General features: G+C 46.1%; 1 protein-coding gene across 2 annotated transcripts in view; it reads right to left on the reverse strand.

Moving 5' to 3' along the window:
• The window catches only part of LOC144258262 (phosphatidylinositol 3,4,5-trisphosphate 3-phosphatase TPTE2-like), a 38,321-nt gene extending 28,975 nt beyond the window's left edge, over positions 1-9,346 (reverse strand). The window contains exon 1 of one of the 2 annotated variants that reach the window (XM_077806696.1): positions 9,289-9,346. In XM_077806696.1, the coding sequence (XP_077662822.1) occupies positions 9,289-9,338 (50 nt within the window). In that variant the 5' untranslated portion in view covers positions 9,339-9,346. Of the gene's footprint in view, positions 1-1,278; positions 1,467-9,288 lie in introns of those variants that run through there. The other variant, XM_077806706.1, reaches the window with a different exon arrangement.
• Between the last annotated feature and the right edge of the window lie 6,151 nt (positions 9,347-15,497).

Raw genomic sequence — 15,497 nt, forward strand, 5'->3', positions numbered from 1 at the left:
CTGGCTTTGTGGACTGCATTCTCAGGTGCCTCTCTCTCCCCTGCAGTGCTGCATACAGGAGCTTAGGTGGCTAACTCAAGCTTTGTGGATCACAATGTTGTTCTTGTGATTTTCTAGGTGCCTAAAACGTAGGCATTGCAATACTGAGTGTCATGACACTTAAGTGCCTTTGGGGATGCCACCCCAAGAGAACCATTGTGAGAAGAAGGGTGAAGATAGATATTTCCATTGGCAAAGGAAAAAGCATCTGCAATACTGAAGGAACCACTTGTGTATAAGATACAATAACGTAGCCATTACCATTTTACTGGGTCAGCATTGTTTGCAGTAAAGATTTCAAGTGTCCAGCAGCCATGAAACCACTCAAAGTTAGCAAAATAAGTTCTTGTATATCAGTACATGTCAGGGACTAAGGGCCTTGTAAATCAATCACTCCATTGACTACAAAAGAATCTGGGGAGTTAGTTTGTTGAATTCAAGTTATTTTATCCTGGTACTTTTCCTTCACAGCCCACCGCTAAGAAAAGGATATGCTGCCCAATAATGCCAGCTCACGCTTTGGTTCACTTGCCTACTAATCACAGAGTTGTTCCAAAAGGCCCAAAACAGGAGTTAGGCGGAGTGGAAAGCAGATGGCTTATTCTTACTTTAGGTTGCTTTATCTTGATCGACCCTGTCCCCCCCTTCAGTGGTCCCCACAAGCGGAGCTGGAGAGGGGATAAGAACCACTACATGCATAGATCTGTTTTATGTTTATTTATACTAGGTCTCTGCAATTTCTTACCTGAAATGCAGGTAAGAGACACTATTTGGCACAATTTTATTTCTTTTAAAAAGGGATTCACATCAGAGTGCACTCCCAGGCCCCACAAGAGGGGCAGCTACTAGGACAAGAGTTGAAGTAGTAATTTACTGCAAAGACTACACATTTAATTGCTGCCCCAATGCCTAAGGAACAGGCTGCTCTGAAAAGCTTAGAATCAAGAGTGTTTAGAAGAAATGAGAATTAAGATCAGATCATTTACTAAAATTTCAGCCACATATTTTGTGTTTAGACAATAGTAAGTGTCTACAAGTAATTTTGGAACTAAGCATATTAAAGGGATGGCCAGACCTGGTAAGAAAATAAATGGTTGTGAAATTTCACCAAAAAAATTGATAACGTTTTCAGCCAGTTCCAGAAAGGGCACTACAACATCCACACAGTTTTCTAATGCATCACTATTTTAACACTTTACATAGTAATTAGTGTTATGGAGATATTAAGTGATAACTCACCTATACATTGTTGCAGCTGCTCATTTTACTTCTAACACTTGATTATTAATGCCTCACAGAAAAGGGAAGCCACTATTAATCTTCAGAAGGAGCATTCCAAACAGACTCCATAAAGTGAATTCAAATTAATGTTTTTAGCTTACTGGAGAATATGCATTTGCAAGCAATCCAGGAACCAGTTTAGAACCATTTTAGTACAGAGTACATGCTCAGAAAGCACTGGCATTGCCTAGATGCAGAACTATTTCGTCCAGTCAAAATGCCTAGTTCTTGTTACAGGAAGGAACTGTGGAGAGTGCATGAGCGCTTGATCAGAAAAATTGTAGCACAGGAACGTTTCTGTGCAGAACAGGATACCAAACAGGAAAGGGAAAGACAGGAAGAACACTAATCAAACTAGTGCTAGAGTAGCACTTTTTAACCTCCCTAAAGATCTTTTCTGAATGGTCCATTTTATTACTTCCTTCTGAACAGAAACTTTAATAAAACAGACAAAGACAGAATAGCCTTAACATTTAAGGCTCAAGTCAGGAATTTCAAAGGTTAAGAAATGCATAACTTTATGCAGAACCCAGTTTTGCCATTGTATAATACAGCCATGCAATTTTCAATCTCCGCTTAACTCTACATCTTTGTATAGTAAGTTGTCAGACCAGGGTGCTTTGCAGCAGCATTGCCTGGAATGCAGCATTTTAAAAAACCAGCCACCAATCAAGTTTACGTTTGTAGTGTATAAACACACAATGTGTTGCGGCAAACGTATTTTTGGATTGTTTGTTGTTAATTCATTGGAGTTAGTGCACTACCTTAAACTGACTTAATCCTTTCTGGCTAGACCCAGATCCAAGTATCTGTTTTGTTTAAGCAGTTTTTCCAACGCCTATGATTTTATTACAAGTCTAGCTGTTTCTGGCACCGTTCTCAAAGCCCCAGTTCCTGCATCATGTCATTAAACAGCCTCAGCATTTATTTTAAGTACTTTGTACCCCTCACAGTTGTGAAGACTGAAGATGTGAACCTCAGTGATCAAAAGACAAAGGCAAAAAACCCTCCAATTTATTTAAAAGTTTGATTTAAGAGACAAGGTGGGTCCAATAAAAGATATTTTCTCACCAACTTCTGTTGGTGATAGAGAGCTTTTGAGCTTACACCGAGCTCTTCTTCAGGGTCATGATTTCTGGACTCCTAGCACCTCAGTATGAAATGGGAAGATTTGGAGAGACAAGCAGTTGATAGGCAAGGATGGCAAATGTGGGTAGCCCAATGTGGAGCAAAGCACAGGATGGACTAAGATCTAAGGGGTTAGCAATACTGTTTAAGTTACTGCCATTTTCCTATTAATAAAATGGTAGTAAAATAGACATGAAAGAGCTGACAATCAGAACACATTCAACTACAGTCAAAAATGTCTTTGGCTATCATACAATTTAGTATCCAGTCAGGAATAGGTAATTTAGTTTTATTTGCGGGGGTTTAAAATTGTTTAGAGTTTTCCATTTATGAGCATTTGTGCTGTTCATTTAAAGTTGGTATAGGGGCTGTTTGTACCCCATTGTGGAAAGTGCGATGCATGTCTTGTGCCTATACATTTACATATATGCCATATGCTTAAATATCACAGCAAAGGATGGACAAAGTTTTAAAAAATATCGTCTAATACTGTGACAAGATACCTCTGGTAGGCCATTAATCTTGCTACATGCCTTATTTAGGTAGGTCCCAAATCAAGTTGATTAAGCATAGTTGCCAACTTTCTAACCCCAGAAAACTGAACACCCTTGCCCCACCCTTTCCCCAAGGCCCCCCCCCCGTTGCTTACTCTCCCCCACCCTCTCTCACACGCTCATTTTCACTGCAAGGCCCAAGCAGGCATATTTATTGCTTTGACAGATGTATTCTGCTATGTTCAGGTTTTATTGGTTATAGGACGCTAGAGCTGGCAGCAAAATAGTCAAGGGTAATTTTAAAAATTTTTTAAAAAATTCACAAAGGTTTTCATGATTCTTTCCCTTCCCTCTTCCCATTTTTCTTAATCAGCTCCGTGGTTTTTGCTCACTGAAGTTATTGTGTGGTCCTAATTCCACACACCATTACATTATCACAGCTGCAATGGGTCCATTAAAGGCCCACTCCCAAAGCCCAAATTCAAATCCAGAGCACAACTGCAGAAATGCACACCCATCCAGATACCTATAAAAATAATCTGTAGAACAGGGGCTGGCAACCTTTATCATGCAGCCCATCAGGGTAATCCACTGGCAGGCTGCGAGGCATTTTGTTTATGTTGACCGTCCGCAAGCACGGCCCCCCGCAGCTCCCAGTTCCCTTTTCTTTTAAAGGCTTATGAAATGAATACATACATTTCATGTCCTCAATTTGTGTGCATGCAAGCCAGCAAAAGGAATACAAGTCAGAGTTAGGCTGCAAATTTTATTCACACAAAGGTATACACCATGCAGCAATACACCCACCTTCCTACACAAAGGCACAGTCTCTTACACACATACAATGCACACACGCACACTTGCCTATGCAGAGGCTTTCATACATTTTTCCAGGGGCTGCCTAAATCCTCCCTTCCTGGATGGGCTGGAGGGGACAGATGGGGGATGGGGTGGAGGAGAGAGGATGGGGAGGGAAAAAGGCCAAGGACAAGAGCAGGGTGGGGGTTAGGAGGTATGTGAGGCAGATGGGGATGCAGAAGGCTACAAGTGCATGAGATGTAGGGGACACAGGGGTGTATAGGGACATAATGGAAGTGCAGCAGTGTATGGAGGTGAATGGGGTACAGGGGGTGGGGGTAGCAGCTCTGGGAGGAGAAGAGGAAGGGTGGGAGAGTGCTGTAAGGAGTACAGGGCTGGGATGAGTAGATGTGGGGGGCAAGATGGGATGGGGAGGGATGCAAGGATGGGGTGCAGGGTGATTGGGACATGGAGGGATGCAATGATGCGGGTGCAGCCCCGTTCCCAGCAATCTGAGATGGGGATACACATACCTCCAACTCCTGGGTGCCAGCAATAGGGCAACAGCCCACGGTTCGCAGTAGGACACATGCCACAGCTCAAGCCCAGCCACACGAGAAGCACAAGGAGAAGAGGACTGGGCAGCAGCAGGAGAGGTGCAGGCCACACAAGCCCTCAACAGCTGCCTGCTGAGCTCTCACAGCACTAGTTCCTCCCCTGCCCTGACCCAGCCAATGGGAGCTGCGCCCACAGGCAGGGCAGCACACAGACCCCCTCCACCCCCCAGCAGCCCCTAAAGCTAGGAGCTGAACATACCAGCTGCTTCTGGATTCAGGAGCTGCATGGCACTAGCAGTGAGCCTGCCAGCCCTGCTGTGGTGCTGCAAACTGGACATTCAAAGCCTGGTTAGCGGTGCGGACTGGAGCTGTCAGAATTTCTTTTCCACCAGGTGTCCTGGTCCAAAACTGGACACCTGATCACCCTACTTAAGCATATGCATAGCTCAAGGTCCACAAAGGCACTTAGGTGCCTAAGCTCCAGATGTAGGCACCTAAATCCCAGTTTTGGATCCACAAAACTCCTGCTGAACCCTATAGATGCATAAACTTGCTCAGCACCTAAAGTTTTGCAGTAAAAGTCCCTCAGGAACCTGTGTTTCTGCCTCTGAGCATGTGCCCAGCTGCCTCACTCCAGGCGTCCAGGTGCCTACCTCCTGCCTAAACCACAGAGCAACTTACAAACCAAACCAGAGAATACAGGCATTTACCTACCCAACTCATGTGCGGGGCCCAATCTGGTAGGTGTGCTCAGGGACTTGCCTAGACTGGTATGTTTCCCCTGTGATCGCCATCTTCGCAATATTTCAACGAAGTGAGAGGGAGGCTACATGGGGTCTCTGCCAAAAGCTATTAACACAGGTTGTCATGGTTATTGTCGGATGTCTAGACAAGGTGCGGGCGTTGGCCTTCACACAGCACAAAAGAAGGCAAGAGAAAGACCCTGAAGGAGGGAACCATTGGGGTGAACTGAAGGTAACAAAACACCCTGGTTATTAAATGAAACAGTCTGGAACTGCAAAATTGGAGAAAAGGGCATATGGGGGGGGGGGAGGAGGAGAAAAGGGGATGTAGGGAGGAAATATAGTTGCTTATATAAGACAAAAAAAACTTAATATCGGGATGTCTGGTCACCCTACACATGAAGATGTATCCCAGCTCTCTCGACTGGAGAAGTGCTGTATGGATTGACGCTGGGTGAGAAATACCTTATTAATTGGTTAGTATAGGCTCTAGAGTGCATTTCATATTTGCCTTATCTGTAACCATATGTTTCCAGTCCTTACACTTGCTTCTATTTGAATCTTTTATCTTAAGCTTTGTCAAATAAACTTCTATTTAGTTTTATTATAAAACACATCTAAGTGCTGCGTGCTAAGGACAGCATTGAACGGAGGTGAAGCTAGTGAACGAGGGGCACTGCTTCCACAGAGGCAGCCAATCTGTGTGCATTGTGAGGGTCCAGAAGTTGAGGGACTGGGCACTTGAGTGGGATGTAGAGACAGGTTGGAGGGATCTGTCCCTGGAGCCAAAGCAGAACACTGGGAGTTAACTATTGCCATAGATTTAGAATCATAGAATATCAGGGTTGGAAGGGACCTCAGGAGGTCATCTAGTCCAATCCCCAACTAAATCATCCCAGCCAGGGCTTTGTCAAGCCTGACCTTAAAAATATCTAAGGAAGGAGATTCCACCACCTCCCTAGGTAACGTATTCCAGTGTTTCACCACCCTCCTAGTGAAAAAGTTTTTCCTAATATCCAACCTAAACCTCCCCCACTGCAACCTAAGACCATTACTCCTTGTTCTGTCATCTGCTACCACGGAGGTGAGTCTAGATCCATCCTCTTTGGAACCCCCTTTCAGGTAGTTGAAAGCAGCTATCAAATCCCCCCTCATTCTTCTCTTCCACAGACTAAACAATCCCAGTTCCCTCAGCCTCTCCTCATAAGTCATGTGTTCCAGTCCCCTAATCATTTTTGTTGCCCTCCGCTGGACTCTCTCCAATTTTTCCACATCCTTCTTGTAGTGTGGGGCCCAAAACTGGACACAGTACTCCAGAGGAGACCTCACCAATGTCAAATAGAGGGGAACGATCACATCCCTCGATCTGCCGGCAATGCCCCTACTTATACATCCCAAAATGCCATTAGCCTTCTTGGCAACAAGGGCCCACTGTTGACTCATATCTAGCTTCTCGACCACTGTAACCCCTAGGTCCTTTTCTGCAGAACTGCTGCCTAGCCATTTGGTCCCTAGTCTGTAGCGGTGCATGGGATTCTTCCGTCCTAAGTGCAGGACTCTACACTTGTCCTTGTTGAACTTCAGATTTCTTTTGGCCCAATCCTATTCCTACCCTCCAGCGTATCTACCTCTCCCAGTTTAGGGTCATCTGCAAACTTGCAGAGAGTGCAATCCACACCATCCTCCAGATCATTTATGAAGATATTGAACAAAACCGGCCCCAGGACCGAGCCTTGGGGCACTCCACTTGATACCAGTTGCCAACTGGACATGGAGCCATTGATCACTACCCGTTGAGCCTGACAATCTAGCCAACTTTCTATCCACCTTATAGTCAATTCATCCAGCCCATACTTCTTTAACTTGCTGGCAAGAATACTGTGGGAGACCGTCAAAAGCTTTGCTAAAGTCAAGGAACAACATGTCCACCGCTTTCCCCTCATCCACAGAGCCAGTTATCCCGTCATAGAAGGCAATTAGATTAGTCAGGCATGACTTGCCCTTGATGAATCCATGCTGACTGCTCCTTATTACTTTCCTCTCCAAGTGCTTCAGAATTGATTCCTTGAGGACCTGCTCCATGATTTTTCCAGGGACTGGATTTTTAGCTTTAGGGTCTCTTGGCTAGGCCCCAAAGGGCTCACAGACGGAGCTTAAGTGCTGGGGCATGCAAGTTGCTAGCTTGTAGATGGAAACAGCAGGCCTTGCAGAGCCCAGAGTGGGGCATTGGTGTTGCTGGTAGCGTTGAGCAAGTTTCTCCCCCCTTCCCCCCACCGAGGGCACAGACAAGGCTCCTCTGGGTAACCCCAAAAGGGTCAAAGTGCTCTAACCTCTGAACCATGGGATATTCTGATGTGGAGCTCTTGCATCTCTCCTGTTGAAGCTCTTCAATAATGGATAAATAATTAAAGTGACTGAGTAGGGGGCCTGGACCCAGGGTCTCCTACATACCAGACAGATGCCCCAACCACTGGATTGTGGAGTCATTGCCACACCCTCTTGCCCAGTGACTATTTCCACACACTGGAACCCCTTCAACAGGAGAGACTGATTAGTGGTTAGAGCACAGTCCTGAGAGGTGGGAAACACCATGCAAGTCCTCTCCCTTTCTGGCAGAGAGGTGGGACCGAACCAGGGTCTCCCACATCCCAGGTGGGTGCCCTAACCACTGGGCTAAACATTATAATGGAGAGTGGCATCTGCACCACCTCCTCCCTGCTCCAAATCCACTGTTCTGTGCGGAGCCAGGCAAGCACCTAACTCATTCCCAAAAGAAATGCTCTTCAGGTGGCTGGTTCCCATTCATCCATCACTAAGCAGAGATGGAACGAGGAGTCCTTGTGGCACCTTAGAGACTAACACCATTTATTTGGGCATAAGCTTTTGTGGGATATAACCCATTTCATCAGATGCATCTGATGAAGTGGGTTTTAGCCAACGAAAGCTTATGCCCAAATAAATGGTGTTAGTCTCTAAGGTGCCACAAGGACTCCTTGTTGTTTTTGCTGATACAGACGAACACAGCTACCACTCTGAAACCTAAGCAGAGATAGGTATCTATCTCAAGAAAGGCAAGGCTTCACACACCCTTCAGCCGCATTTCCCCATTGGCTAGCTTAGGAAGCTCCATGCCTAGCATGCTGGCTGTTGTGGATCATCTCTACCACATTGTATAGAGAGCCTAGGTGCCTAACTCAGCTTTGTGGATTGCAGTGCTGTTCTTGTGATTTTCTAGGTACCTAGAAGTTGCAACACCCAAGTCTTTTTGTGGATCCCCTCCAAGGTTTAATGCTTTGCTAAAATCAGGGCTATAGGGCCACAGGTATGCAAGAGAGCATAGAGTCTTCCCATGTATTTACAAGTGTAGTGGAAGCAACCTTTCCACTGGTCCCACAATGGGCCTTGTTTTAGCCTACAGAGCAACTCTTAAAAGTTGAAGGAGAACTGGCTGCTTCTGAAAAGCTCCCTTTACAGTTTTGTTTAAACTCCATCAGGGACAGGAACATCTTTGGGAATGGAAGGGTAAAGAGCAAGACCATCTCCAATGTAGTGAAGCATGGAAGTTCAGAGTTAAGCTGGCTGCCCGTCCTAATTGACTATGCAGTAAAGTAGAAATTCCAGATCAACTGCTATCATAGCTTTAGTAAATGGCATCAGTGTTACTGGATGAGAGTTTAGTCTTTTCACATCTAATAGACTTAATTTCTCCGTAGTTTTTTAGTTCAGTAGCTAGACAAATGCAAGAAAGCCACCTAAGATGGAATTAGTCTGTGGCAGGCATGGGGATCTTGCTATACTATATCCTTCCCAACAGAATCTCTTCTTATACTCATATGAATACCTTTCAGTTCTGATTCTTAAATCTTTATGTACTTCTATACTTCTTATAATACTTAGTCCTGCCACGAGTGCAGGAGACTGGACTAGATGACCTCTTGAGGTCCCTTCCAGTTCTATGGTTCTATGTGTTATGTAAATTGGCAATTTTAAGTATGTTTTCCCTAAACTTTCCACTCTACTCCTCATGAAAACACACACTTTGTATAGTAAAATTATATACTGTACATATAACTGCAGCAGCCTCCCCTTAAATTCAGAGATTTCAAATACAAACTTATTTCCACTTGGAAGTGCTTACATACCATATTGATGAGCATTAAGAAAACCCTAAAATGGAGAGACAAGAGGTTATATACTGTTATTAAGTTCTGTAATTACTACTGGTTACGTTTCTGGTGGACTACTCACCCATCAGCTTCTGGCAGTTCCGACCCCTGTTCATATCTCACAGTTGTCATTTTGCTCTTTCTAGTTCTGTTGCTCTTAAAGAGAATGCATCTAGTAAAAGGAAAACAGGTTATTTCTTCAAAATGTTTTAGATTAAGACATTTGAAGTAGTACAATAGATATGCACTACTATCCATTAGAGGAGTTTCACATACAAGGTTAATTAATCTAAACATTCAGAAAAAGCTCCTACTTCATTCCTGAATTTACATAGGTTTACACCCCTAATTCAGAAAGTACTCAGCGCCTGCCTAACTAAGCATGAGTACCTCCCCTGATGTGCTTAGAGTTACCCACACGCACAAGTACCTTGCTGAACCGGGGTCTAATACAGTAGAACCTCAGCGTTACGAGGACCTCGGGAATGGAGGTTGTTCATAACCCTGAACAAAACATTATGGTTTTTCTTTTAAAAGTTCACAAGTGAACATTGACTTAATACAGCTTCGAAACTTTACTATGCAGAAGAAAAATGCTGCTTTTAGCCATCTTAATTTAAGTGAAACAAGCACAGAAAGTTTCCTTGCCTTGTCACTTTAAATCTAAACTTTAAAGATTTTTTTAACACAGTACTGTGCTTGCTTTTTGTTGTCTGTGCTGCCTGATTGTGTACTGTACTTCATGTTCCAAATGAGATGTGGTTAGCTAATCAGTTCATAATTCTGATGTTTGTAACTGAGGTTCTGCTGTATACCAAAGTTAAGTAATTTTAAAGCATTCCATCGGGCTTATATCTACCCCAAATGGCAGATGTTTTATCCATCTTTTCCTTTAAACCATATAGTGCAGGGGTGGCCAACCTGAGCCTGAGAAGGAGCCAGAATTTACCAATATACATTGCCAAGCAGCCCCCCAGCAGCTCCCACCACCCGCTTCCAGCTTCTCCCACCCCACCAGCAGCCCTGCCAATCGTTCCTCTCCCTCCCGCACCTCCTGATCAGCTGTTTTGTGGCGTTCAGGAGGCTCTGGGCAAGGAGTGAGGACATGGCAGGCTCAGGGGAGGGGGCAGGAAGGGGTGGAGTGGGGGCAGGGCCTGTGGCAGAGCCAGGGGTTGAGCAGTGAGCACCCCCCAGCACACTGGAAAGTTGGTGCCTGTCGCTCCAGCCCCAGAGTTGGTGCCTCTACAAGGAGCCGCATGTTAACTTCTGAAGAGCCGCATGTGGCTCCAGAGCCACAGGTTGACTGTCCCAGATATAGTGCATGGAAAAAGCTAGTACAGATTTAAGTGTTTCTCATCTCAAAGTGACCCAGAAATCCTAAAAATAAAGGTCAAATATATTCCAAAAGCACCCAATTTATATTAGAATTTCTGGTTCACTCCTTAAATCCATCATGGACTACTGCCCAAGTACAACCTAAGAAAACTAGAGACCATGTTTCCCATTAATGATGTTAATATCTATGAAGCGTGGAGCTACTTCAGAGCATGTTTAAAGCAATATTAAATTGAGCATTTGTATTTCAAGGGAATGGAGATGTAGTTTCAAAGTCGACCACTGTGAGGACTTTGGCTCAGATCCACAAAGGGACTTAGCCATTGTGATGCTGAGCATCATGGCCCCTAGCTTTTAGGTGCCTAGGGGGAAAAGAAAAAAAAAAAGCCACCAATCACAAGAACAACACTAATCCATAAAGCCTGAGTTAGGCACTTAAATTCCTATACAACAAATGGGGAGAGATTGGTACCAGAGACTGTGATCCACAAAACCAGCATGCTAGGTAGGGAGCCACCTAAGCTAGCCAATGCGTTAAGTCACACGCCTCTCACAGAGACAGGCACCAGGGGAAGATATGCATGCGGAGCCTGAAACAGCAACAGCAGTGGGAGGCCTCCCTTATAACCTTGAGCCTAGTGCAGAGGGGGACTCACCCACGATTTGGGAGATCCCCGCTTAAGTCCCCTCTCCTCCTGAGGGGGAAGAGATTAGACCAGGCACCTGCCACCTTTCAGGTCACTGCCTCAACCTCTGGGACACAGTCACTCACTTTCACTGGCCTAATTGAATAATGAAATATTAATTATTTAATTACAGTGGAACACCTTCAGTAGGACAGATAGCGAGAGCCCCACATCAGAATCTCCCATAGCCTAGGGGAGTATCCTATGTCAAAAGTTAAAAAAGAAGGTTCTTCTCCTCTGCCTCCTCTTCCTTCCCACCACCAGCTGTTTTGTATGAACTTTTCTGAGGGGTCTGATCTGGTAGGTGGCCTCTGAGCACACCTACTAGATCAGGCCCCAGACACAACCTAGGTGGCTGTACATCTGCCTTCTCCAGTTTGCAGATCGCTCAGGCATGATCAGGCAGGAGACAGGTGCCTAAAGAGAGACTGCAGTGCACCTAGCGAGAGGTAAAAATATAGGCACCTACATAAGCAGAAGTTTTGTGGATCACAGTGGGGCCTAAAAATGGGACAGGCTCCTAAGCCCCTTCCTGGATTGCACCCTTTGTCACTACTTCAGACCACACAGCACAACTTTGGCAAATGAGAATGGATGGGGACAGGCAAGCTGGCCTTGGAAGAAAGAGAAAAGGAGACAGATCCAGGCGTTAATGAGGGCATAGGAAGATTAATAGCTACTTCAACACAACTGGAGCACTTTCCCCCGCTTGACTGAGCAAACTATTGGGCAGTCAGAGGTGCCCAGTGCAAAAGGGGTGTAAAGCAAATCAAGGTCGGTGAGATTTCGGTATAGATGGAAGAGTCCATTTTAGAAAGTTTAAGCAGCACCAGGCAACGTTGGTGGGATGGTTTTAGTCTGCTTGAACTACAGCTCTGTTTAGCTTCTTAAGCAAGTGCATGTCTCCTCTCAACCCTCCCTTCACAGAATATCAGGGTTGGAAGGGACCTCAGGAGGTCATCTAGTCCAACCCCCTGCTCAAAGCAGGGCCAATCCCCAAATTTTGCCCCAAGCAGGCCAATGCTCAAACCACTGAGCTATCCCTCCCCCGATGCAATGTAGTCTCTTTCCTAGACTGCAATGAAAGATCATGACATTTGTGTGGGCTAACAATGCTGTGCCTTGTGTCTGACATACTAATGCAAGGGAAATGTCCTGTCCACGTGAGAGAGCCTAGCGGTCTCTTCCCTCACTTGCAAATGGCATTTGGATTTGGTTACTGGAAGCCCAGAGTCCAGCACATCAGCGATTCATTGACGTGAGCAGTGTGTGTTACCTCACAGAAGCTGGCCTAACCAGGAGAGTTTAATGCTTGGGCGATGCATCAACAGAAGCGCAGGTAAGACAAGCGCTCTGGAAGAGATTTAGGGGTTAGTTCTCCATTCCTCCCGGTCAAGAACGAGGGAAGAAAGATGTCAAAGGAGATTTTAAATCAATCAGCATATTCCCCAAATTCTCACTATGCCAGGGGCCTACTCCATCCCCAGCGGGAATGAAAGGAGCCCCAGGGCTGTCCTGCACAGCTCATCGACATCCTGCACCCCCAGAGCAGGCAGGCAGCAGTTTGTGTCTGTAAGGCCACAGCTGTGTGCCTGGGACACTAGACAAGCCACGAGAGCAGAGAACGGAGGAAGTGATGCACGTAGCAAGGGGAGGAATGCGGCTTTCGCCACACAAGCAGATCCCGCGGCAGGCACATCTGCAGCGGCTGCAGATCATTAACTCCCGCAGCGGCAGGCTGGGTCAGGAACAACCCAAGAGGAAATCGCTTTGACTTTCCCCATCAGACGGCGTCTCACCTCCCCCCAAGGCCGCTGGGGGCCAGGGACTCTGGCTCTGGGGAAGCCCCTCTCCCGCACGTGTCCCCCTTACCGGTCCTCTGCAGGCGGGGCTCTGTGCGGCTGGCTCCCGGGGCGACTCAGGCGAGGAACCCGACCCCCCCTTTCCCGCGGCCAGAGAGCTGGGAAGTCTTGTGACTGGCTCAAAGTTTAGCTCAGGCACAGGCTCCCCTCCCTGGCCCTCTCCGCGCTTTGCAGACTCAGCAGGGTGGGTTTGTGTTTAAACTTCCTACGCTTTCCCCAACAGAAGAAAGAAAAAAAAAGTCCCTCCCGGCTGTCGCTCCAGCTCTGTCCCTTTAGTGCAGCTCAGCAGCAGCAGCTTCGCCCTCGCGGCTTTATGGCATTACCGCGGGGAGCAGGCGGCGCTGATTGATCCTTGTGCTGCGGGGGGGCAAAGCCACCCGCTCCAGCTCCACACCTGATCCCCATCATTGCTGCTCACGCCCTGCCGGCGGCTCAGGGGAGGTCGGCGAACTGCTGGCCGGTTGCAAGCCCAGGCAGGAGCTGAGCGGCCACTGGGGCAGCACAGAAGTCTCCTTGAGGGGAGCGCCATGGCCGCGTGGCAACAGGCAGGTCCCTCACCCCTCAGAGCAGAAGAAAGACTGGTTTCAGAGGAACAGCCGTGTTAGTCTGTATTCGCAAAAAGAAAAGGAGGACCTCTGGCACCTTAGAGACTAACCAGTTTAGTTGAGCATAAGCATTCGTGAGCTACAGCTCACCTCATCGGATGCATACTGGATGAGAAAACCTGCATTTGTGCTGGAAATGGCCCAACTTGATTATCATACACATTGTAAGGAGAGTGATCTCTTTAGATAAGCTATTGCCAGCAGGAGAGTGGGGTGGGGGGAGGTATTTTTTCATGCTTTGCGTGTATAAAAGATCTTCTATACTTTCCACAGTATGCATCCGATGAAGTGAGCTGTAGCTCACCAAAGCTTATGCTCAAATAAATTGGTTAGTCTCTAAGGTGCCACAAGTCCTCCTTTTCTTTTAGCAGAACAATGAGTAGTTCCTGCATCGCATTCGTCATGCTTGGATCTCAGCGTGCTTAGTACAGTGCCAATGAGTGCTGTGTCCCTTTCCATCTTAATTGTGTCACAGTTCATTTATAACAACAACTCCAGGCTCTAGCAGGACCCTGCTCCCGCAAACACTCATGAAACCTTATTTACACAACTAGCCCTTCGAAGTCTTTTCAATGTAAAGGCTCCTTTGGAGGGATTATAGTCACCTGGATAAAACTGTGTACATGCATAAATCTTTGCAGCATGAGGGCCTAGGTAAAGGGCTAGCAGTTTTCACCCCTCAGCTACTCCAGTTGGACAGTAAGGGCCAGCAAATGCCCAGCCTGGAAATCACTATTGCTTAAGGACCTGATCCAGCTGCCACTGGCTTTAATGAGGGTGAACATGTCAGGAAAACTAAGCACATGGGTACTTCCAGGATCTTGTCCTAAGTCAATAATGATTGCGATAAATTCATACCTATCACATTCAGGTTGCGGCCTTCTTCTAAACTATTGGCTTATTATAGGATTCGTTAATTAATATGGCACAGCAGTTTGAAAATGTGAAGTGCTCTATAAGGCCCCAGTCCTGTAATGTGATGCATGCAGGCAAACCCCTCCACCTGCGTGAAGCCCTATTGAAGTCAATGGGGCTTGTGGGCACACAGGGGTCCATCCACATGCATAACTGTGCAAAATAAGGGTCCACGTGCCAAGGACCTATCTTCTTTTATGGTTCCTGTCACCTTGCCATCTAAGATGATTTTGAATCGCTTTGGATGCATTATTACAAGCTATCATTATGTAAGCCCTTCACTGCTAATACACATCTGTAAAAATGCTGTCATTCTCTCTCTAATTTGTTTCTGTAAATCTATGCGCTGTATATATCTGCTCTTTGGCCATCCCAGTGCACTTTCTGTCCAGTTTGTGGTGTTTGTCTATATAGGCCTCGATCCTGAAAAGCCTTATGCAGATACTTAGGGGTGGCATTGACACAGCTATATCAGGGGTGTGAAAAATCCACACAATGGAATTCATCCATTGACCTTACCGCCGCTTGGTGAGGGGGACTAACTATAGGGATGGAGGAACCCCACCTGTTGCTATAGCGAGTGTCTACACACTGAAGAGCTACAGTGTGCTGTTGTGCCGCTATAATGTTTTAAGTGTAGACATACCCTTAACTTTCTGTACTGTGAGTGTGAGTCATCCCACTGAAGCCAATGCAATGACTCGCAGTGTGTACATGGGACTGACTGCTCACAATATATAACACATAGTGTGTAAGGTTAAGCACACACATACATCTTTGCAGGCGTTGGGCCTTTGATTGTAAACTCTGAGGTAAGGTGTTTTGGGTTATTTTGTGCCTCAACAGTACCAAGCACAATATCACCATTTAAGATTAAGCTTAATTAAC

Source organism: Eretmochelys imbricata, chromosome 1 (genome assembly GCF_965152235.1).
Source record: "Eretmochelys imbricata isolate rEreImb1 chromosome 1, rEreImb1.hap1, whole genome shotgun sequence".
NCBI classification, from domain to species: Eukaryota; Metazoa; Chordata; order Testudines; family Cheloniidae; genus Eretmochelys; species Eretmochelys imbricata.